The following is a 25,552-nucleotide window of genomic DNA, read 5'->3' as shown; positions in this document are numbered from 1 at the left end:
AGGCTCAAAGGGAGATCCCATGAACCTTGACAGCACAAGACTCAGGTCCCAGTGAGGGACTGGGTCCCAGACGTGCGGATAGAGGCTCTTCAGATAGTTTAAAAAATGTGCCGTTATAGGGTGGGTGAAGAGAGTCCTGCCCTGGAATGGGGGATGCAATGCCAAGATGGCTGCAAGGTGGTCCTTGATGGAAGAGAGGGACAACCCTTGGAGCTTGAGATGCAGCAAGTAATCCAGGATGTCCTGTGGAGAGGCCTGCTCAGCCCAAAGGCACCACTTCGAGGCCCAACACGCAAACCTTTTTCATTTAGCTAGGTAGGTCACCCTGGTGGAGGGTTTCCTGCTGCCCAGCAAAATCTGTTAAACATGGGATGAGCACACCTGTTCTTCTGCACTCAGCCATGCAGCAGCCAAGCCGTCAGGTGCGGCACCTCCAGGTTCAGATGTAGCAGGTTGCCATGGTTCTGGGACAGCAGATCAGGCCAAAGAGGCATCAGAAGAGGGACGGCTGCAGAAAGGTTCAACAACATGCCAAACCAGTGCTGATGGGGCCATGTTGGGACTACCAGAATAACCCTTGCTCTGTCCTACTTGACTTTCACCAGGACCCTGTGGATTAATGGCACCAGTGGAAAGGCATACATCAGCATCCCCGACCATGGAATGAAGAAGGCATCCGAAAGGGAACCTCTGTTCAGACCCCGGATAGAACATACCTGCATGCAGCCATGTGGCCCATAAGACATAGGCAGGTGTGGGCTGTAGTGAGAGGGTGGTTCTTTAACAGGCAGATTAAGCCTGACATTGCCTGAAAGAGGAAGGAAGGCCCTGGCTCACATGGAGTTGACAACCACCCCCAATGAACTCTATGCACTGGACCAGCATTAATGTGGACTTTTTTGTGTTTATTAACAGGTCCAGATTGCGGCAGGTGGAATGCACCAGATCAAGGCTCCTTTGCACCTGTTCCCGAGACCTGCCCTTGATAAGCCAGTCGTCGATGTACGGGAAAACCCCTCGACATCTCAGGTAAGCTGCCACGGGCATCATGTACTTTGTGAACACTCTCAGGGCCAATTACAGGCCAAAGGGCAGCACCATGAACTGGAAATGGCACCCTCCCACTATAAAATAGAGGAAACGCCTGTGACCCGGGAATATGGAAATAAGCGTCTTGAGAGACTTGTTGAGGCAACGCAGGTCCAGGATGGATCTGAGACCTCCTTTTGCTTTCAGGATTAGGAATTACCAGGAGTAGAACCCCTATCCTTTCATGTCCTGAGGAACCTCTTCTACTTCCCCCAGGCACAAAGGTTCTTGACCTCCTGAATGAGAAGTTGCTTGTGAGAAGGGTCCCTGAAGAGGGATGGGGAAGAGGGGGAGGGGAAGGGAGGAGTGGCCAAAAACAGCAGGGTATAGCCCGGAGATATTATGTCCAGGACCCAGTGGTCCAAAGTGACCCGCAACCAGGCTGAACGGTCGGGAAGGAGGTGGTTGAGGAAAGGTAACGGCGGATCAAAGGAATTGACTGGAGCATCGGTCTCGAGCATGCCATCGAAACAAGCACTTCTGGCCTCTGGAATGCTTCGCCAGTCTAGGCTGCGCAGATAAACAGGAGGTAGAAGGGTGGCACCGACTAAACTTAGTGTCTTGGTCCCTTCTTCTTGCAGACTCCGGACGAGGCTGCCAAAGCCTTGGCGGCTGGGGTGGCCAGCATTACTTATGCGCCTACTGTGGCGTTTGCATGCCCAGCGAGCAAAGGGTGATTCTGGTGTCCTTTAGCCCAGTGTTTTTCAAACTGTGGGTCATGCCATGTCAGGCACTCGGTTGCCTTGCTCTGGTCAGCACCGCCAACCGGGACATTAAAAGTCCCATCGGCGGTGCTGCCCAGCTAAGGCAGGCTAGTGTCTACCTTTTCTGACACCGTGCTGTGCCCTGGAGGCAGCCAGCAGCGGGTCTGGCTTCTAGGCATGGGGGCCACAGGGCTCTGCGTGCTGCCCCTGCCCGAAGCACCAGCTCCACGCTCCCATTGGCCAGGAACCGTGTCAGGACAGGCAGGACGCCTGCCTCCGCACTCCAGCTGTGCCCCTGACCAGAAGCCATTGTGGTGCCCTCCTGCACCAGAGTGTCAAACTCTTCAGCCAAATCCTGAGGAAGGCACTCCTTGAACTTACAGAGGGAGTCCCATAAGTTAAAATTATAATGGCCCAAGAGGGCGTGATGGTTTGCCACCTGAAACTGTAAACTGGTTGTGGAATAAATTTTTCTTCCAAACAAGTCCAGTCGTTTGGCTTCTTTGTTTTTCAGGGTTGAACTGGAGTGCCCGTTTCTCCTTCTCAAGGCTGACAGGACATCGAATAAGGTGTCCACCTGTTCAGCCATCTCCTCCACTTCCAGGCCCAAGTTCTCAGCCACCCACCAAAGCAAGGCCTAGTGGGTGCTTAAAGTCACCAAGTAGGCTAGCCCTGTAGGGGCCCGCAAGCATCTTGTCAGAGTACGAAGACGAAGATTGTACCACCGGTGGGGGACCCTGGTCCTCCTCCTCCACAGGGGAGGGTGGCTTAGGGGTGGGCACAGCCTCCTGAGTCCTGGCTTCCGGGCGTGTCTCCTGTACCAAGCCCAGTGCCAGCTGCTGCTGCTCCAAGGCGCTTGATGACGAATGGAGCAAAGGGGGCATAGCCATGACAGGCACCCCCTATGCATTCCAACAAAGCCACTGCATGGGCTACTGACCTGACTGCCACTGCGCCAATGCTGTGGATGCAGGCTGGATCACCCATTCTCACCACTGGGGTCTAGGAGATGAGCTAAAGCAACCCTCAGTCCCAGCGGAACCCCCTTCCAGAGACCACGTAGGGGCCAGAGATGCTTGAGTCTGCTTGGAGACCATCGATAATGGTAACCAGAGCCCGGCACAGGGGGACCAGTACCAATGGTGTGGAGACCGGAGTTGGTGCCGGGGGGACTGGAGGCGGGACAGAGAATGCTCCCATAGTGTTGGCGACCTGGATCAGTGATGTGATGACAACCTGCAGGAAGGCGACTGGTGCCGGTAGTAAGGGGACCGGCAGCCTCCCTCTCAGCAGCCCACGTTGGGAGAATGGTGACCGTGATCATGGAGCCGGTGACTGATGGCAAGCATCCAACGACCTTGTTGGTGGCTCCGGTGACCAGTGGCACAGCGGTGGAGGGCACACTATCGCCTTGAGAGATCAGCAGCACTCCACTGCTCCCTGGGGAGCCTTATCTGCTGGCTTGCCCTCTTGGGGAGCCTTTGCTGAACCCTGCGGCACCTGCTGCACTAGTGGTGCAGGTGGAGGCCTGTGCTCCTTCGACGCTTGGGGGGTACGCGAGGGCATTGGTGCCGGCAGGGGGATTGGTCCAGTACCACTCACAGGAGTCGAAGGAGGACCTTTCACAGGTCCCGACCAGAGAAGGCTGACTGCGGGGCTCCAGGGTAGGCGGAGGGCCCGAGGCAGGTCCTTTGCCTGCTGCCACCTGGCTCTTCTTTACCGGTGCCAGGGAGCTGCGCTTCCTCACTTTTTAAGGTACTGGTGATGGGCAGCGGTGCCAGGCGGAGCCCAGTGCCAGGGGTGGACTTTGCACTGATGCCGAGGTGCTTGGCAACTTGTGCCTAGACAGCTCAGACACCAGATGGAGGGAAGACTCCATAAGGAGAGTCCAAAGTCAAATATCCTGCTCTTTTTTCATGCGGGGCCAAAGTTCTTACAGATATAGCACTTATCTTCAACGTGTGCCTCCGCCAAGCACTTGAGACAGCTGCCGTGGGGATCACTAACAGGCATAAGCCTGTTACAGTCTGCACTTGGCTTGAATCCCAGAGACGGGGGTGGGGCATGCCCCACCAGGGACAAAGTCCCTGCTGGGACCCTAACTACTTAACACTTAATGGGTACTTAACACTAACTACCAAGAACAACTATATACAAGGCCTTAAGGCATGAAGTCCAAGACAAAAATCCACTAGCCCTTGCTAAGCAAGGAAAGGCGCTCCGATTAACCACTATGGCTGGTAAGAAGGAACTGCGAGGGCACAGGGCCGGCGCATATATACCTGATATACCGGCGCATGAGCACGGCACTCAAGAGGGCACTACAGCCAGCCCTACGGGTATCATTAAGGCAAAAATCTCCGATAACCACGCATGTGGGCGTGCACAGACCTAGAATGAAATTGACATGAGCAAGCACTCAAAGAAGAAACATATTTACTTTTTAGTGAGAGGAGAAATATTAGGGCTATCAAGCGATTTAAAAAATTAATCGTGATTAATTGCACTGTTAAACAATAACAGAATACCATTTATTTAAATATTTTTGGATATTTTCTACATTTTCAAATATATTGATTTAAATTACAACACAGAATACAAAGTGTACAGTGCTCACTTTATATTTATTTTTGATTACAAGCATTTGCACTGTAAAAAGACAAAAGAAATAGTATTTTTCAATTCACCTAATACAAGTACTGTAATGCAATCTCTTTATCATGAAAGTTGAACTTACAAATATAGAATAACATACAAAAATACTGCATTCAAAAATAAAACAATGTAAAATTTTAGAGCTTGCAAGTCCGCTCAGTCCTACTTCTTGTTCAGCCAATTGCTCAGACAAACGAGGTTGTTTACATTTGCAGGAGAAAATGCTGCCAGCTTCTTGTTTACAATGTCACTTGAAAGTGAGATCAGGTGTTCTCATGGTACTATTGTAGCCGGCGTTGCAAGAAATTTAAATGCCAGATGCGCATGCTTCAACTACTATTCCAGGGGACGTGCATCCATGCTTATGACGGGTTCTGCTCGAAAGCCATCCAAAGCAGTGCAGATCAACGCATGTTCATTTTCATCATCATGAGTCAGATGCCACCAGCAGAAGGTTGATTTTCTTTTTTGGTGGTTCGGGTTCTGTAGTATCCGCATTGGAGCGTTGCTCTTTTAAGACTTCTGAAAGCATGTTTCCTACCTAGTCCCTCTCAGATATTGGAAGGCACTTCAGATTCTTAAATATTGGGTTGAACGCTGTGGCTATCTTTACAAATCTCACATTGGTACCTTCTTTGCGTTTGTCAAATCTGAAGTGAAAGTGTACTTAAAATGAACAACATGTGCTGGGTCATCATCCGAGACTGTCGTAACATGAAATATATGGCAGAATGCAGGTAAAACAGAGCAGGTGACGTACAATTCTCCCCCAGGGAATTCAGTCACAAATTTAATTAACACACTATTTTTTTAAGCAGTGTCATCAGCATGAAAGCATGTCCTCTGGAATGCTGGTCGAGGCATAAAGGGGCATACAAATGTTTAGCATATCTGGCACGTAAATACCTTGCAATGCTGGCTACAAAAGTGCAATGCAAATGCCTGTTCTCACTTTCTGGTGATGTTGTAAATAAGAAGATGGCAGCATTATCTCCTGTAAATGTAAACAAAATTGTTTGTCTGAGTGATTGGCTAAACAAGAAGTAGGAGGAGAGGACTTGTAGCCTCTGGAGTTTTACGTTGTTTTATTTTTGAGTGCAGTTATGTAACAAAAAAAAAATCTACATTTGTAAGTTGCACTTTCATGACAAAGAGACTGCACTACAGTCCTTGTGTGAGGTGAATTGAAAAATACTATTTCTTCTGTTTATCATTTTTATAGTGCAAATATTTGTAATCAAAATATACACTTTGATTTCAATTACAACACAGAATACAAGATGCATATGAAAATGTAGAAAAACATCCAAAATAATGTTTTTAATCACAATTAATATTTTTGAGTTAACCGCGTGAGTTAACTGCGATTAATCGACAGCCTAAGAAATATATAATCTATGAACAATTTCAGACTGGGTCTGAGTATTTCACTAGCTTCAAAAATACTTCAGACTCAAAACAATTTTGCTTCATTTAAGATTATCATAACTTTGCTCATATATATTTTTCATGTCTATCTTGTCTGAAGCATCAAGAGATGAAAATATTTAAAATAATTTAAACATTGAGAGATTCTACAGAGCAACAAACACACTTCTGTAATCCATATTGTTCTTGTTGTACTTTCCAATTCAATGTAAGTGTAGTTAATAAGAGTTTCCATGTGGTAGATTCCAGCTCCTATGGTTATATTTTAGGTTCTCTGCTTTGGGATCCAGTTTTATCTGATGTAATTCCCTTGATATTAGTACTACATCGGGCCAGTTTTTACCATGCAAGGCTTTGGATCAGGATATTGCCTTGTCCTTTGGGATAGATCCAATTTCCAATCTGAGAGAAGTGCCGCCTCTGCTTCCCATGCTGCTTCTCTAGGTCTGTTTCATGTCATCCAATTAGTCACCATCTCTTGAAATTATTAGAACTGTGTAACAGCAGGACAGCATCTGGTACAGGGGACAGAATGTAATCAAATGTGCACAGAATGGAGAAATTTATTTTAATTATAATAAAAAATATAATTTAGTCACTGCAGAGATGTCAAAAATGTACAACAATCATTATTTCCAATAAGTTAGGCAACCAGTTCTACATTTAACGATAACAAGAAGTGCAAGATCTGAGGAACTCTTCAAGAACTATTCTGGAGCTTATTTGAAACTCACAAAAGGAAAGAAGCAAAAAGAGATAAAGAACAAATAATAAAATAATAAAAACCTATCAAAGTCTTTTCGAGAGACATAATATCTCTTATTCAGTCAAACAGCCCTTGGTGTTCTATTATTCAGTTCTGAATTTAGAATGACAGTCACTTTCCTGCATTAGACAAAACAGACACAGGAGAGAGAGAAGAACTAGGATAATAAAGATGGTGAAAATACAGCTCAGAATACAGGGTGGCTGGTCAGTCATGGGACAGATGCTTTGGTCTTGTAGGTCAGCCATGAAAGCTATTGCTCTGGACATGCTCTTCTCCCCAGACAGGGACATTATCTAGTTGGTCTGGTCAGGTCCCTCTCCTTCATTCATCCTTCTCAGGATGGGCAGAGCTGAATGGGCCATCTCATCTCGTTGTACTGGTGCTGTGCAATACAGTTGATTTCAGGATCCAGTGAAAAGCTGAGAGAGAGGGGACAGGAGGAAGATGGGGGATGCAGAAAGGAATGCACAAGGGAAGGGAAAACAAAGAATGTATCAGGCTGGAGTCTTCCCTGGTGCAGCGATGATGATCAAGCTCCCCACTGTAGTACCATGGTCTGATATCATGATAACAATCTTTCCACCACAGCTGTGGTGATGGTAAAAAGCACTCCACTGCATTTTCACCCAGTCTCTTTTTAAGGACCGCAAAAGGGAGCAATGAGCTAAGTAGCCCATCCTCCTATTATTTTGTCCACCAATTTGGCCTAATTCCCAACACACTGATTTTTGGTTACCTGATTTCTGACTTTCTGCTCATCTTGTTCACCATTCGTAATACATAGTCTTTGACTGGTATCAGTAAACCCTTTTTATTTATATTAATTCAGTCTTTGTCTCCTTTGCTCCACATCTTTTCGTAAACAGTTTTATATAACAGACCATTCTAACAATCTGTGAGCCTTTACCCACTTTTCAGTAGTTAAGCTTACAATTAAGGTAAATGTATAGGCCCAGTTATTACAACGTTTCACACACTGCATACATCCACTATGCGCTTTACTCAGCTAAATCTATCACACAGTCCTTACCCACAGTATACCATACCCTGGAGCACTCGTGGATCACTGTTTAACATATTACTGTTATTTTAAAATGTTATGTAAATACAGTGTGTGATTTTCTAAGCTCATGACTCAGTCAAATTAGAACCAATTTTTCTCCAGAACACTGAAGTTTCTATTCAGTGAGGATTATTTCTTTACCAAATTACAATTTAATTGTTTAACAAAAGTAGAATTCCTTTAGTGAAACATCTTAAGTAATAGAAAATAATATCTATTTTTTTTAGTACATTAGCTCACTGCAGAGGGGTCAAACTTGTATGACTCAAATGGTTTAACAAAGATTCCCAAACTGGTTCAAAAAAGGTTTACTTGTGATCTGTGATGTTGGCTGGTCACATAATACTGGTTCCTTGTTTCTGGCTGCCATGTAACATTAAAGACCCATTAAATACTTTAATAATATTTTTTGAATAGCAGGGCCATATTCAATATTTTCATCAATGACTTAGATAATGAAGTGATAAAATTTGCAAATGACCCCAGGCTGGAAGGGGTTGCAAGCACTTTGGTGGACAGGCTTCAAATTCAAAACAACTTTGACAAATTGGAGAATTGTGCGGAAACCAACAAGATGAAATTTAATAAAGACAAGTGCAAAGTAATTCACTTAGGAAAAATCAAATGTACAGCTACAAAATGAGGAATAACTGGTTAGGCAGTAGTACCTCTGAAAAATATCTTGGAGTCATAATGGATCTCAAATTAAATATGAATTAATGTGATGCAGTGGCTAAAAAGGCTAATATTCTGCGGTATATTAACAGGAATGTTGTATGTAAGGCACGGGAGGTAATTATCCCAATCTACTCGGCCCTGGGAGGCCTCAGCTGGAGCACTGTTTCCAATTCTAGGCACTGCACTTTAAGAAAGATGTGTACAAACTGGAAAGAGTCTAGAGGAGGAGCATCAAAAATCATGAAAGATTAAAAAACTGGGTATTTTTAGTTTTGAGAAAAGAGGGGGGACCTGATAACAGCCCTTAACATATTTGAAGAGTTATCAAGTGCATGGTGATCTGCTGTTCTCCATGTCCACTAAAAGCATGACAAGTAGTAATAGGTTTAATCTGCAGGAAGGAAGAGAGATTTTGGTTAGATACTCGGGAAAACTTTCTAACTATGAGGGTAGTTAAGCTCTGGAACAAGCTTCCAAGGGAGGTTGTGGAATCCCCTTCACTGGAGGTTTTTATGAACAGGTTGGACAAACACCTGCCAGGGATGTTCTGGTTTACTTGGGCCAGCCTCAGTGCAGGCACAGGGTTCAGCTTGATGACCTCTCAGTGTCATTTCTGTGATAATCCAGATGATCATGAAAACAAAGAGCATGAGATAATTTATTTAGACATAGTCCCTGCCTGTGGGAGAGTTTGAGACCCTTATGACAAAAAAGGACCCAAACATGCTTTTGTCTCCTGAACATTAGATGTTGCCACAAGATGGCAAGATCAACGTTGCCATTGGGCAAAAAGCATCTCTGGAAAACACACTTTATTAATATACATAAAATGTAAAAACTAAAACAAACTTTCCATCATATTCAAAGATAATAGTTTTATGAATGGAATGTTTAATTGACAAAATACTTGTGACATTTCAAGTTTATAGCATCATCTCCCAAATGAATTAGAAAATATATATTATTCCCCCAAATATTTAGGGGGAGAATTTTCAAAGATCGAAATGGCAGCTAGGTGCCTAACTCAAAATGGTACCATCTTGGGTACCAAATCTGCCCTCTGTTACATATATGAAACGTCCATTGCAAGATTATTTATAGGAATTGTACCAGGCTAACTGAGAGCAAAATTTGGGACTCCAAGGGTTTATGATTTTTATACCTATAATTTTGTTATGCATTTCACAACATATAACACATAGGATGCCTGTTTCCCATAAAATACATCTTTTTACTAGTTTCTCTTGCATGTGTAGTCACTGTCTCAAGTTTTCTGTGCATGAACATTTTTCAGTTTCTAAATCCATAAGGATCCTTCCACTTCCTCCAGGTGTTACTCTGCTTGCTTGCTATGTATGGGAAGCCAGATCATTTTCCATAGCTCTGTGGACTATTTAACTGCTCTACAAACCAGAGCTGCTAATGAGCTTTGTTTCAAGCATATGTGTTCATATGTCAACACATTTGCTTATGTCAGAAGGTTAAAAATGGAAACATTTTTTTCCTTTAAGAAAACAGACACCCAAATAAGGAGATGACTGAGTGCTGAAGATTCCCCTAGTGAATCGCTTCCAGCTTGTTCCTTAGAAAGGCTGCACATGAAAGGTCTGGAGGGGTGGGGTGGGGGCCACCAGAGATTTGGGCTGCATCCAAAATATTGAGTAAGGGTCTTCGAGACTTTAAAGCGAACTACAACCATTCAAAGGTTCACTGTCCTGCACGCCTAGAGCCGTGCTCTACTACTTTCTCCACCTATTTTTAAGACTGTTTACTACTAGTTTGGTCTTGCAAAGCTTTTCTTCTCTTGTGTGTTAGAGACACAGTCCCATCCTCCAGCAAAAATGGAAGCCATCAAGAAAAAGATGCAGATGCTGAAGCTAGATAAGGAGAATGCAATTGATAGAGCTGAACAGGCTGAAGCAGACAAGAAAGCAGCTGAGGACAAGTGCAAACAGGTGAGTAGGAATAAAAACAGTTGTGTATCTACATTATGGAGAAAATTGTATAACCTATTAAGAAAGTAAGTAGAATATTTTTGTGATGGTGAGAAAATAGAATAGTATTGTTAGGTCTCCTCTATTTTTCTGCTTACCCTCCTTTGAAGTATTTTGCATTTTGGTAATATAGTTCATGCATACAAATGGGACAATCTGTTAACTTTTCTTATTTGCTCATCCATTTTGATTTGGGACTCAGCACCATTCCTAGACTACTCACTGTACTTCAGAGAATCCTTTTGAATCCTATATGATTCCTCATTAAATTTCCTTGAGCTTGCACCTTCCTGGAAGAGACCAGAGCTTTGTATCTTAAACAAGGATGACACACAGTGGTAGAGCTGTTAGATTTTTCCTAGGCAATGCCTGATCATGAATTAAACCTAAGCTTGAGGCAAAATTAATGCAGTTCACCTAATTATTCCTCAGTGTGAGAAATGTCCCTCCTTTGAGAGCCAATTGACCATGACCCCCTACTCCAGATAGTACAGTAGGTTTTCTGTTCATGGGAATAATCAGAAATACTGAATCCTGAAATTGAGGTAATGGACTAAGTTATTTGTGTGAATTGATCTTATGTAGGATTCCAGGAATGCATTGCTAATGCTGTAGTTGGGGTTTTTAAATTGGCAGAGTACACTGATCAAACCACAACTGTATAATGCAGTAGGATTTAGGTCTAACGCCAACATTTTGAGTCACTTGGGTGTCCTTTGTTACAAATCACTCCTCTCTAGTGATTAAATATCTCAAAACAAAAAGAGATCATCATAGCACATTAAAATATTTTCCACAAACATGCGGTCATTGCTAAATGTGATTGGAAGAGGATTACAATACGTTTATTTGTATCCCAATGCACCAATGATCAGCGTTGGAGTGCAGCACCGTACCAGTACTAACAGGGATTTTATATTGACCTTCAGATTCAGGTCAAATACAGCACTTCCTGCAGAGCTTCTGCTTTTTTATATTATTCCTTTTTATATTCCAGACTATAATTTCTACAAGAGACAAGTCCAGAGGGTCAGTACTATTTAAGGCTCACCAGTTTCAACCCGAAGACCAGGCATAAAAGAATGCAATTCTGAATAAACACAGAATGTTGAACAATAATTGTAGCTGAAATGCTTCACAAAGTCAGTGATTTTGCACAAGTTTTGATGGAGGAGAGGGAAGGCACCCTTTATCTGAAAAAGACAAGGGAGGCTACGCAATCCCAGTTGTCTATACAAGGTTGCTTAAAGGAAGGATTTGGCGAAAAAAGCAGATATAGTGGATACTGAAGCTTTCACGTTTCCGATGATTTTCTTGGCTCAATAGTTTATGAAATAGCAGAACTAAATGAAAAAGTAAAAGGATTGATTTGAAAAGGAAAAAGCTGCATCCAAGTGGAAAAAATTAACTGAATTTTAATTGACGTTATATTTAAGTTTACATTATTTGCTTTAAAAATAATTTTTATCATCTCAGTCCATGTCCCGTCAACCTCAAACCAATACTGCATGTAGAGACCTGGTGGGAACAGAATTTAAAAATATAAAGAATCCACTATGATCTCTGCTTTTAAAGAGATGAAAAAAATTACAATTATTTGTTATTTATAGTATTAGTGATATAACAAGAGTACTCAAAACATTCTAAACACTGTATAGCAACCCTTATGCATGCACATTATGATCAAGTAATTAGACTGTATCATGTACTATTTTTTTCCACACAACCCTACTTCATTCAGTGCACAAGATGTATGGTGCTCAGTGAATGGATAGTTAGTCACTATTTTCTTTTATCTTCATCATTAAGTGTACCCAATTCCTGCAGTGAATACAAAATTATTAACGTCCTCATAAGCTTTTCTATGGTGCTCTCTCTATAGTAGCCAGACTACACATTCTCCATCCCAAAGCAATGTACAAGTCTGGTCACACATAAGAATGCTGAGGGGATGAAATACCCTCAGTTTCTCTGTGGGGATGGTGCACACACAGTCTGATCAGCAGTAGGAGCTGTGAGAGGCTTGAGCATGCTCAGTGATGATGGAATCTTTGGAGATTTTTTGCTGCTAAAATCAGACTCTGAGCATGTTTATACTGTGATTTTTTCAAAGACTTATAACGTCGCCAAATTTAGGTAGATTTTCAATGTGACTGCAAAAGGTACATCCCTGACAGAAAGGCCACCTACCCTAACAAATTTCAAGTTCTTGTTCCAAAACATGGGGTGCTAGAACTGCTCACATAAAAGGTTTGTCAGTATTTTTATCAAGGGCAAAATTATGTATTTTTCCATATTCTTATTCTCTGAAGCAGCTGAACTGTTTTGGCTGAAATGTTCCCAAAAAATTCAGCCTGCAGTAGACACATGGCATGCAAAAATTCATCCCAGTTAAAATTTGGCAAAGTGATAAACAATAAAACCAAACTTTTATAATGGAAAGTTGTTTGTATCTGTAAATGAAAAAGAAGCTAAAAAATATAAAAGAAAAAGCCTGCCCAATGGTGGCACAATGTGGAAAATCTGAGAACAGGACTCAGATCTGAGCCCCCATTCTTATGTCAGCAGAGTCTGAGAGCATGGCTTGAGACAGCAAAAATTCTCTTCTCAATTACACCAGTATTAAGCCAGAATAAGTACCTCTACTTCTGTAATTACTCTTGAATTACACTGATCTAGTCTAAGAGAACAAAATGTATTCCCAGCATGCACAGCACAAAGACAGAAATTACCATTGTGTCACTCTAAAGTGACTGATCAAGCGTACTCAAGGAATAATAATGACAAGCTTCTGATGGAACATTGTCCCTATGCTAGAAAAAAAGATACCATATTATGGGCTTTGTGCACAGGAGATCTGAAGGGGAGGAAACGAACAGCTGAATGGAAGACACCTCCAAAGGAAAAAAAATCTTTATACTAGAGCTGTCGATTAATCACAGTTAACTCACACGATTAACTCAAAAAAATTACAATCACAATTTAAAAAATTAATTGCTATTATTTGCAGTTTTAATTGCACTGTTAAACAATAGAATACCAATTGAAATGTATTAAATTTTTTGGATGTTTTTCTACATTTTCAAATATATTGATTTCAATTACAATACAGAATACAAAGTGTACGGTGGTCATTTTATATTATTTTTATTACAAATATCTGCACTGTAAAATGCTAAACAAAAGAAATAGTATTTTTCAATTCACCTCATACTAGTACCATAGAGCAATCTCTTTATCGTGAAAGCACAACTTACAAATGTAGAATTTTTTGTTGTTACATAACTGCACTCAAAACCAAAACTATGTAAAACTTTAGAACCTCTCAGTCCTACTTCTTGTTCAGCCAATCACGAAGATAAACAAGTTTCTTTATGTTTACAGGAGATAACGTGGCCTGCTTCTTATTTACAATGTCACCTGAAAGTGAGAACAGATGTTCACATGGCACTTTTGTAGCCGGGATTGCAAGGTATTTACATGCCAGATCTGCTAAACATTTGTATGCCCCTTCATGCTTCGACCACCATTCCAGAGGACATGCTTCCATGCTGATGATGCTCATTAAAAAAATAATGTGTTAATTAAATTTGTGACTGAACTCCTTGGGGGAGATTTGTATGTCTCCTGCTCTGTGTTTTACCCACATTCTGCATATATTTCATGTTATAGCAGTCTCGGATGATGTCCCAGCACGTTTTTCATTTAAGAACACTTTCACTGCAGATCTGACAAAATGCAAAGAAGGTACCAATGTAAGATTTGTAAAGATAGCTACAGCCCTTGACCCAAGATTTAAGAATCTGAAGTGCCTTCCAAAAATCTGATCGGGATGGGGTGTGGAACATGCTTTCCGAAGTCTTAAAAGAACAACACTCTGATGCGGAAACTACATAACCTGAACCACCAAAAAAGAAAACCAATGTTTTGCTGGTGGCATCTGACTCAGATTATGAAAATGAACATGCGTTGGTCTGCATTGGTTTGGATTGTTATTGAGCAGAACCCGTCACCAGCATGGACGCATGTCCTCTGGAATGGTGGTTGAAGGGACATATGAATCTTTAGCGCCTCTGGCACGTAAATATCTTGCAACGCGGGTTACAACAGTGCCATGAGAACACCTGTTCTCACTTTCAGGTGACATTGTAAACAAGAAGTGGGCAGTATTATCTCCTCCAAATGTAAACAAACTTGTTTGTCTGAGTGATTGGCTGAACAAGAAGTAGGACTGAGTGGACTTGCAAGCTCTGAAGTTTTACATTGTTTTATTTTTGAATGTAGTTATTTTTGTACATAATTCTACATTTGTAAGTTCAACTTTCATGATAAAGAGACTGCACTACATACTTGTATTAAGTGAACTGAAAAATAGTATTTCTTTTATTTTTACAGTGCAAATATTTATAATAAAAAATAAATGTAAAGTGAGCATTGTTCGCTTTGTATTCAGTGTTGTAATTGAAATCAATATATTTGAAAATGTGGAAAATATCCAAAAATATTTATATAAATAGTATTCTATTATTGTTTTACAGCGCAATTAATCACAATTCCTTTGTTTAATTGTGCGATTAATCGCGATTCATTTTTTATTCATTTGACTGCCCTACTTTATACACAGTATTAATCTTCTGGTTATGATTTCTGGGAATACCTACATGCCCCCCAATCTCTATAGTATCTGAGTGCCCAGTTAAGTTGTCTTCAGTGTATGGGGAACTGAGGCTCAGAGAGATTCAATGACTTAGAGGGTGGTAATTATGGTGTTCGTGGAAGGAATATTTATTTGCTTTGCTTTGTCGTATTTATTAGAGTGTTTGGTAAAATTGTTGGATTTTAAATTTTTTAAATTGTAGTTTTTAATATTTTCCAAGGGCATTTAGATTATAACAGAGTATAAGGGCATTAAGGAAGTATTATGATCACCTAGTCTGACCTCATAAAAAACTCAGACTATAGTATTTCATGCTGTCATCCTGCATCAACCCAATAAATTGAAGTCAACTAGTGTAACATTTTTAAAATTATCCAGTTTTGATTTAAAGATTACCAGTGATAGAGAGTTCACCATACCCCTCATCTGTTTCAATGGGTAATTACTTTCATTGCTAAAAATTTGAATCTTATTTCTAGCTTGAACTTTGCTGACTTCAGTTTACAGCCCCTGGATCTTGCTATTCTGAAACTTATAGACCACGATTAAATCGTTGGTTAACCTTTTCTTTGATATACTAAATATCTTGCACTTCTTTAGGGATCAACTTAGTATAAACCACAAACATTTGTGAACTGTCCAGATTAGTCTTTATAAAGGCATTAACTACCATGAGTCAACTGGCAACAAAAAAGGTAAAAAATGCTAGCAAAACAGCCCTTAGTCTTTCATTGTAAGGTTCATTTTCCAGACCACAAATCGTTATTGCTCTTCTCTGAATACTCTCAAATTTTGCAACTTTCTGTTTAAAAGTGTGGAGACAGTATTCCAGTTGTAGTCTCACCAATGCCATATACAGAGGTAATATCACCTTACTCCTGCTCGATATTCCCATTAATATATCCTAGTATTATTTTAGCCCTTTTTTCCACAGCAGCAGGCTACTTTGAGCATAAGTACAGAAATGTATAACAATGTGCGTACGCAACATGCTAACCAAAATCAAAGATATCCTCCAGGCTACAATTAAAGTAAAAGAACTGCATTAAAAATTAACACACACATAAAGATGGTTTAAATTAACTGTTTTAATAGACTGAACTTATACAAAGGATGAGTTAAACCATCATTCTCCCCAATTAATTACTATTCCCAGGATAGAATAGAACAAAGGTGGTACTACGAGTTCAATGACAGATCAGACAGGCTGCAGGCACACCAGTTATGTTATCAGCAAGAAGTCTCTTGATAATAGAAATTCTCCAGGGAGCAGGGGGGAATCTGTCATCTGGCAGTCTCCCAGCAGGATATAAATAGCACCTTTTTAGAATACAGTGTGGATTTATATGGTATGGTCGAGTGATGAGATAAAATGGAACATACCTTGGATGACCCATATGTCCCTCCTTCCATTGGAAAACCATATGTGGTTTAAAGCTATGAATCTTTAGGAAAATAATGTTATGACCATCAAATCTAACAAAATAACTGTATCTCAGTGAATGGATGGTACCTCTGTATTTCAGATAACACATTTGCCCTGATCATATTCAACATATTTCAAGCAATGCCTCAGTTTACCAAGTGAAGTGTAGCAGTGCTTGCTAAGGGAGATATGGACTCTAAACACTACTCTACTTAATACCTGTACTTCTGTGATTCATTCTCTATCCTCTTGCTTCTGTTAAGGAGACAGTAGATCCAGTGTTGTATTTACATACAGACCAAGTGGACTGTAGACTATAAACAAGGGCAACACAGTCAAAAGAGTAAAAGACATACACAGAACTTATTTTTCATAACATGTTTCAAATGTATGTTTCATTAAGAGTCTCCCTGAACTCGGGGATATGGGTGCAATGCATTTTTCATATATACATGACATTTTCTTTATTTTCGGGATTCAATGACAGTACTGTAGGTAGAATGCCAGTGATGGGAATAAGCTTGTCCCTGCCTTCCCTGAGGAGGAGCACACTGTGCTAGCATAATTTTTTATTTCAGACTAGGGCAATATCGAGGGTTACTCAATCCCTGGATGTATGGGGTCAGATTCTCAACTTGTGTACGTTGTCATAGTTAAATTGAAGTAAATGGAGTTATGCCTACTTACAACAGCTGAGTTATAGAATCATAGAAATGTTGCACTGGCAAGGACCTCAAGAAGTCATGTAGTTCAGCCCCCTATGCTGAAGCAGGACCAAGTATACCTAGACCATCCCTGACAGGTATTTGTCTACTTTTCTTAAAAGCCTCTAATGACAGGGATTCCACAACCTTCCTTGAAAGCCTGTTCCAGTGCTTAACTATCCTTATAATTGGATAGTTTTTCCTAATATCTAACCTAAATCTCCTTTCCTGCAGATTAAGCCCATTACTTCTTGTGCCACTTTTAGCGGACATAGAGAACAGCAGATTACCATCCTCTTTATAACAGCCCTTAATATATTTGAAGACTGTTATCAGGTCCCCACTCAGTCTAAAAATTAATATTTTAAACATTTTTCCTCATAGGTGAGGTTTGCTAAATTGGTTTAGAAATATGGATATAGCATGGTTTCAGAATAGGCAGCAGGTTTAAAACAAATAAAAGGAAGTATTTCTTCACACAACGCACAGTCAACCTGTGGAACTCCTTACCAGAGGATGTTGTGAAGGCCAAAACCATAACAGGGTTCAAAAAAGAACTAGATAAATCCATGGAGGATAGGTCCATCAATGGCTATTAGCCAGGATGGGCAGGAATAGTGTCCCTAGCCTTTGTTTGCCAGAAGCTGGGAATGAGCGACAGGGGATGGATCACTTGATGATTACCTATTCTGTTCATTCCTTCCAGGGCACCTGGTACTGGCCAGTGGCGGAAGACAGGATACTGGGCTAGATGGACCTTTGGTTTGACCCAGTAGGGCCATTCTTATGTTCATTATGTGAATGCCAAACAGCCTGCTCAGCTGCCATGTTAGGTTTATTAAAATAGTGTAAAACTGTGTAGGCTACTTGGCATCTAGACAACTGAAGTTACACAGCAACTTTGAAAAATCCACAATTCGATATCTCTCCATAGAATCACTTTAAAAAAAGCTTAACATAATTTAAAACAAATAGTAGGAAGAAGTCTTTGGCTATCCTTATCTATAAGCAGAGCAACCAATGTGTCAGAATGTTCACAACTTATTTTTCTTTCTCAAAAGGTAGAGGATGAGCTGGTGGCACTGCAGAAGAAGTTAAAAGGAACTGAAGATGAACTGGATAAATACTCAGAAGCTCTCAAAGATGCTCAGGAAAAACTGGAACAGACTGAAAAGAAGGCAACAGATGTACGTACCTGCATAGAATGCAGATGAATAACTAACTAGAAATGGTATATTTTACAACACACAGTATATTGGTTGTATATTTCATTTAGTGTTAATTTTTTGCAGTAGTTTGCCAAAAGGAAAAAGGCAGAGACAATTATGTTATGGTTGAGGTACATAACTCCCCACCCCCACAAAAAAACGATATTGGTTGTCTAGGGTTACATCTGTTGCTGCATTAGGAAGCTTCCTGCTGATCCACCACCACAAGAGTATCTTAAAACTAGCTTATTTATTTCCAAGAGATGTTCCCCTGTGTAGGACCATCAGATAGCTTAGAGCCATTTCCTATATGGTTACCCCTCCCCGTTACTGGCACAAGGAACATGGGGGGGGGGCTTCCAAGTACCCTAGTAATCCCCAACTGACATAATGGTCCTTGGGACTGTTGACAGTTGATACAAGTAAGAACAACCTGACAGGAGGATTGGCCTGACACAGAAGGGCCCTAGAACTGGTGGCTTAAAGACACTTTGCACTCCTGTTTTCCTCAGCCATGGGTGAGAATCTGGCCCTCTGAGTTAAGGCTGGTCAGGTGCAAATCCCACTGACACAATCACAAAAAATCAAGCACATTATCAGTTAAATTTACATTCCCATCTACGGTAGCAGTTTGCTTACCTTACCATCCAGATATTGTACGACCCAAACACACTGGACAAACCCACAATTACATTAGAGACACCTCTCTTGGACAGCCTATTTCCAGGGGGAGACTAAACCATTGTGTGCCACAGGCTGAGAATAGGCAGGCCAGGAGAGTCTGATCCAAGTTGCTGTGCTCAATGCAGAGGTGATTGGGTGGTGTGTGGTGTGTAGGAGATCACACCAGATTACCTGGTGATCTTTACTTTGAATTCTTACACAAGAAACTCTGAGGATACATGCAGCCAATTCCTGTAATTGCACTCTCACACAAACCTTCCCTGGACCTCAGACTGACTGAAGTGCTTTACTGATACCTACATTCAGTGAGTGCCTGAAGCAGCCCTGGGGAAATGGCCTGATCTGTAGCCCTTTCCACTCCTGAGTTATCCCTCTGCTGCTGGGGCGCAGCACTGCCGGGGCGCAGCACTGCGTTGTTGCTGAAACTGTTCTTCCTCCAATAGGTCCCTTCCAGCCTCACCACCACCACGTGCCCTCCTGGGGAGCATGGGACAGACTTTCTTTTTCTTCATGCAGAGGCTGATGAAGTCCTTCCATTCACTTTCCTTTGTCATTTATTCCAGCTGGATAACTTGCTCCCTTTAAGTAGCTTTTTGGAAGTAGAAAGCTAAAGTTACAAGCAGAATATGAATGTGCAGTTTAATAAAATCTCTCTCAAAGGAGCGCTCCAAGCAATTTTCTCCTTCTCTGCAACTACATGTTACTTTAACATAGGTCGAAAAAATCTGAACATGCTGGAAAAATAACTTAACTCTTACGGACTTTAATAGAGCAACCCCTCTGCTATTAGGGTGACCAGATAGCAAGTGTGAAAAATATGACAAAGTCCCTAATATCGGGATGTCTGTCACCCTATCCACTATTGTGAGCCTCAGAGCATGTAAAGAATGCTCCCCATGCGCTCTGGACTGAGACTGCTGGTTTCATACATTTGTGTGTGATTAGCCCTCTCAGGATCTTCTTGGTCTTTTACCACATGGATCCAGTGAATTACTTTTACTATATAAGGCAAATCCTTTGTAGACCATGGCATGCTTTAACTGAAAAAAAGTGGGGTCAAATTAACTGTCTCCAACTTTCAAGTAGCCACATATCCCTGTTTTTAGGTAGGGTTGCCAACCCTTCCGGTTTCGCCGGGAGTCTCCCAGTATCAGACTATCTCCCGGAGCCAAACTGGGAGATTTTAGGTGCTAGAAGTCCAGCAGCGCAGTGGGGCTAAGGCAGTAAGTGCCTCCTGGCCAGAGCCTGCATCCCCCTCCGCACCCCAACCCCCTGCACCCAAACTCCCTCCCAGAGCCCTCACCCCCTCCCACACCCCAATCTCCTGCCCCAGCCCTGAGCCCCCTCCAATACCCAAACTCTCTCCCACAGCTTGCACCCCACATCCCCTCCTGCACTCCAGCTCCCTGCCCCAGGCTCAGCCCGGAGCCCCCTCCCACACTCTAAACCCTTCGGTCCCAGCCAAGATCCTGCACCCCAACCCCCTGCCACAGCGGGGGTGTGTGTGAAGGGGGGCTTGGGGAAGGAGCGAGGCCTCGGAGCAGGGGGTGGGGTAAGGGTGTTTGGGTTTGTGTCATTAGACAGTTGGCAACCCTATCTTTGGAGGATTCTTGTTACAGGTTGGAATCCTGTTTCATTAACACTGCGTCTTAAAATGAAAGCATCTAGCGAAGGAGGTTATCAGTGCTGGATTGCTATAGATGTCTTTTCTAAGATAGTGGCTTTTGTATGTAATCTGCACATTCAATGGATAGCACTTAAGAAGAAAACAAATGAAATTCTGACTGACTTGTGATTAGAAAAATTTAATGACCAAACTGCACTAGGAAAATAGAAGGCACTCTAGCTCCCGTCATACAAAAATCCACGAGCCAATAGTTATTTGCTTTTTTCCAGTCTGTGTTTTAATAATATAGTTCCTTTTACTCAGAAGTATATATGGAAGGGATTAATTTGATCATCTTGTCTTGATGTTGCCTACAACATTTCTCCACTGCCTTGTTTACTTGCGAGCTTTCCAGTGATGGGGCTTTAACTACTTCTCAGACTATTCAACGGTCTTTAAAAAGACTTAATTGTTAGGAAATATTTCCTGATACACCTCTATCCTGATATAACGCTGTCCTCGGGAGCCAAAAATCTTACCGCGTTATAGGTGAAACCGCGTTATATTGAACTTGCTTTGATCCACCGGAATGTGCAGCCCTGCCCCCCCCGAAGCGCTGCTTTACCCTGTTATATCTGAATTTGTGTTATATCAGGTCGCGTTATATTGGGGTAGAGGTGTATTTTATTGCTCACTTTCAAACCACGTCTGCTAGGTAAACCCTCCCTTGTCTCCTGTTTGCACCTTCAGATTCCCTTAATTACTGTTGGGCCCAAACTATCCATATTTAGTACCTAAAAATCTTTCTTCACGCCAAACACTCCAACCCTGTAATATTTATCTTTCTCTGAAACCACTCTACATTAATGAGATGTCTCCAGTATGGGACAACTTGCCATCCTAAGAAGTTGGAGATTTGAATCCTAGAACTGCTGCTGAAGGCAATATTGTTGATATACCTCCTACACCATAGGTCCCCTGGGGGGGGCCACAAATGTTTGGGGGGCATGGCTGGGGCCTGGATCAGTCCCCACAGGGGGCGGGGAGGGAGCGCCACCCCACTTAGCTCCTGGCCCTAGCTGCCAGCCCCAGCCTTGGCCACCTTACCCCGTCTGCGTCCCCACCCCCTCCCAGAGCCATGGCTCCACTCCCAGCCCAGGGAGGGGCACAGACTGGGTAAAGAGCAATGCAAGGTAAGAAGTTTGGGGAACACTGTCCTAGACCAACAAGACATATAAGTATTTAATTAAATATAGTATTTTCCTTCCAGATTATTAGAAGAAGGTAAGTGATTTAGAAAAACCTATCCATATAGCAGGAAGCGCATGTGCTTTTTGATAAAACACTTTTAGATTATGGTAAAAAAATGTATTGTCTCATTTTATAGCAAAACTTTGTGTTAACTTTTTCTCCCAAGACCACTATAGTGTCCAGTATTTTTCACCAAACCTTTATGCCGAAAACAAAAACAGGATGGCTTAAAGAGCAGTATTTCAAACTGTTTCACATTTAAAAAATACATTTGCACTGTTCTTCATAGACAAAGTGGAATTTCAGAATGTCAGTTTTGGATTCAATAACCAAACAAAATTTAAATTTGACTTTCCACATCCCAATTTAATCAAAGCTAAACCACATTCATCTGCCTTGAATTTCACAAGTGAAACTTTATGCCATTGGAGAATCCTTCTGAAAGATTCTGGCAAGTCACAAGAGGCATCTGGGAGATGTGAGGGATCAGAATTAGTGATCTGTCTCTTTGAACATTCTTGCAGGACTCGGTTATCTTAGATATTAATATAACTCAATACTGCAAGATGCCTACTACGTTTTTTCACTGGGATGTGAATTTCATATTTTTTTAAAAAAAAATTCAAGTGCTGCATAAATGACAGGAATCCTAGCAACAAGAAGAGTTCATCAGACCAGCCCCCACGGTTTCCACCATGGGCCCCAGATTGTCTCCCTATCTCCTGTTTCCTCCCCTCTCCGCCCAGTCTCAGAGGGCTATATAGAAGTGGTAGAAAACAAAGTGGAATTATTTTTGGAAAGTTTCTTGCTGTGCCACATGCACTCAACACAGACGAGTAACTTTCCCCTGATGGCTCCCAGGCCATCCCCTGGCCAATCCCTATTTATGAACTATGTGAGATTTATAGATAGTGGAGCCCCTAATGTACACAGAAGTTGCTTTAACTAAATTCCATTAGCAAGCCATCCAAAGCTAGGGTTAGTTAGGATCTTTGACAAGACCAACACAATAAGTCAAATGTGGAATTTCTGGACTGAGCCATCTGGGAGTTAGAAAATTAAGAAAAAAGTTCCAACTAGATTTCTACATGTAGAACCTCCCATCTCCACAGTACAATTAGCTGAAAATGTTTTTCTTGTGAAACAGATTTTTAATGCTTAATTCTGTGTGATGAGGAAGAGAAGGTGCGGGTGTATTTTTTAAAAAAAACATTCAAATTCCTATAGTTATATAGCTAAAAAACATCTCTTCCTAGAATTCCATGCATATAAATAGTGAAAAATGAAGTAATTAGAGGTGATCAGTTTTGAATTATTGGTGTCTAGCTAGTTGGGTTTTATTTAACCAGTGCTGTTTGATTGTTTTGCATAGGCAGAAGGTGAAGTGGCAGCTTTGAATCGGCGTATCCAGCTGGTGGAAGAGGAGCTGGATCGTGCCCAAGAACGTCTGGCGACAGCCCTGCAGAAACTGGAGGAGGCAGAGAAGGCAGCAGATGAAAGCGAGAGGTAGGCATCCAAAAGGAACGATGCAGAGAAGTGACTTACATCAGAAGATCCCATTAGTAGGATACTTTAACAGTCTTTGTAGGTTTTAAAGACTTGGTGCACTTAAGTTCCGATTCCCACTCACTCTTTCAGATGCTACTTTTAGTACTGTGAGAAATAAAGGGCCACAATCACAAAAGTGATACTGTACCAACTCTGTAACTGGTTAATAAGCTGTTCCCATTGTCTAGACATTTCCCGTTTCATCCAAAAAATGACAAAACTTGCAGTATATCATATACATCCCAGCTGCCCCTTTGGGGAAGCTAGACTTCCCAAGGGCTGTATTCTCCCTTGTCCTGTTCCCCTTCAGCTGTGTAACCTATTTCTTTCCCACCATGATCTACTGTAACTTGTGTCCCATTTTGCTGTAACAAAGCCTGTTATCTCCACTGGGAAAAACTGTATCTTTATTTACCTTGAGCACTATGCATACTCCTATGATACTATAATAAAAATTAAACATAAAACTGCATGAAGTTACAGCTAAGGTTGCTGAGTGCAATTCAAGAGAATACGTTTCCATTGAACGCATCACTAACCCACATGGAAATCTCAAGCTAAGGCTGCAAAGAATTCTGATGCAGCTCTTAACACTCAGTTCATGCAGTCAGATAATTAAAATAGAAGAATTCTCAATTGTTAGCCCCAAACACCATTTAACTTTGCCCCTCAAATTATTTTATAGCTGGATTCAACTTCCATTGAAGTCAGTCACTGACTTCAGTGGGAACTGAACTGAGCCCTTAACTGTTTTAATACTGCTTGTTACTGCTCCACCTATAATATATACTTATTCAATGTCTAAACTGCACAAATCTTTCTATTAGAACTCTGTTTTCGATTGCCTATTACTTGGACAATTGCTTAGGATTTGGACTGAAAGCTTCCAGGTTGGTTGAAAGTCTGAGCAAAAATGACCGAAGTGTTTCCAAGAATGAGGACAGTGAGAACTAGTCATATTAAATAACATTTCTGATGGTTTTAACATTTGTGTCTCTCTAAAGTTTGGGGTAAAAACTTTAAAGTTGGCAGCAGAGTGGTCCTGAGATTGGAGGTGTTTTGTTGTCTCTATGAAAATATATTGAAATTTGGCAGTTACAAATACAGAAAAATCATAATTTGCATATACACTGTATAACTTGTTATATCCTTGCTCTTAATTTTCTGAACATTCCAGCTGCACAGGCTCCCAGACCTTGCTGAACTTTCTGTATCATATGCATACAATATGCACAGCATTTGCGCCGGCTCCTGTTTGGAGCTCTGCTTTCCCCCCTTAAAATACTCGTTGACCTAAGGAGAAGGGCATTGGACTGGGAGCCAAGAGACCACACATTCTAGTCTCACCTCTTCCATTGATCAATAATGATTCCATGTACTTACAGCCTTTTATTATTAAGCAACTCCTCATACACCTACCTTTTGAAGTAGATACATATCGATCACCCTATTTTGCAGAAGAGGTAACTGAAGATCTGTGACATTGCACCAGGTCACTGCTGGCAGCTTTGGTAATAGAACCCAATTTTCATGCACTTAGACACAATGCATTTTATAATTAATATGCCAAATCTCTGTGTTTGACTATGCTGTTTGTAAAAATACTTGTAACACAGTTTTGCCTATCCACTCAAGTGAAACAGCATCTAATCAGAATCCTGACTCTGTCCCTTGCTTTAACCATCAACCCATATTTCCCTCCTAGGGAAATAGAATCCAAGATTATACTGCTGTCTAGCAAATAGCTGTGCATCCCATTGTCAAAGAATGTTATGTATCCCCTTCCAGTAGCTGTATGTAGTGTGGACATTCCACTATCTGGGCTTATAATCTGTTGTGACTCCACATCTATCCTAAAATGCTAAAGGCTTCCCCAATCAATAGACAACAGAAGAGACTTCCAGTGCCTAAGGGCCTGGTTGGCTAATTTATGGCAGAGGGTGCGCTGAGCAGATATAGATGCTTTACCCAAGCATCTCAGGCAGTGGGTATGGGAGTTTGAGACCAGAACGCTTACTTCAGAAGAAGGGCTTTTCTTCAACCTGGTGTTTTTTTTGCTGGATCTGCTATCTGTAAAGGTAATGCAGT

The 25,552-nt window shown here is 41.6% G+C and overlaps 2 protein-coding genes across 4 annotated transcripts in view; one reads left to right on the top strand and one right to left on the bottom strand.

Moving 5' to 3' along the window:
* The window catches only part of LOC311512926 (zinc finger protein 2-like), a 113,147-nt gene extending 106,756 nt beyond the window's left edge, over nt 1–6,391 (bottom strand). For both annotated transcript variants that reach the window (XM_084614379.1, XM_084614377.1), the window contains exon 1: nt 6,220–6,391. The gene's annotated coding sequence lies outside the window, so the exon portion shown is untranslated. The remainder of the gene's footprint in view (nt 1–6,219) is intronic.
* TPM4 (tropomyosin 4) overlaps nt 1–25,552 on the top strand; it is a 46,784-nt gene that overhangs the window by 3,156 nt on the left and 18,076 nt on the right. Inside the window, exons 2-5 of one of the 2 annotated variants that reach the window (XM_084614375.1) lie at nt 916–1,029; nt 10,202–10,341; nt 18,229–18,354; nt 23,289–23,422. In XM_084614375.1, coding sequence (XP_084470501.1) covers nt 10,228–10,341; nt 18,229–18,354; nt 23,289–23,422 — 374 coding nt within the window. In that variant the 5' untranslated portion in view covers nt 916–1,029; nt 10,202–10,227. Of the gene's footprint in view, nt 1–915; nt 1,030–10,097; nt 10,342–18,228; nt 18,355–23,288; nt 23,423–25,552 lie in introns of those variants that run through there. The other variant, XM_084614376.1, reaches the window with a different exon arrangement.

This window comes from Lepidochelys olivacea (genome assembly GCF_965140295.1).
Source record: "Lepidochelys olivacea isolate rLepOli2 genome assembly, chromosome: 25".
Lineage (NCBI taxonomy): Eukaryota > Metazoa > Chordata > Testudines > Cheloniidae > Lepidochelys > Lepidochelys olivacea.
Note: the sequence above shows the minus strand (reverse complement) of the source record. Positions and strands in the feature narration are given on the sequence as shown.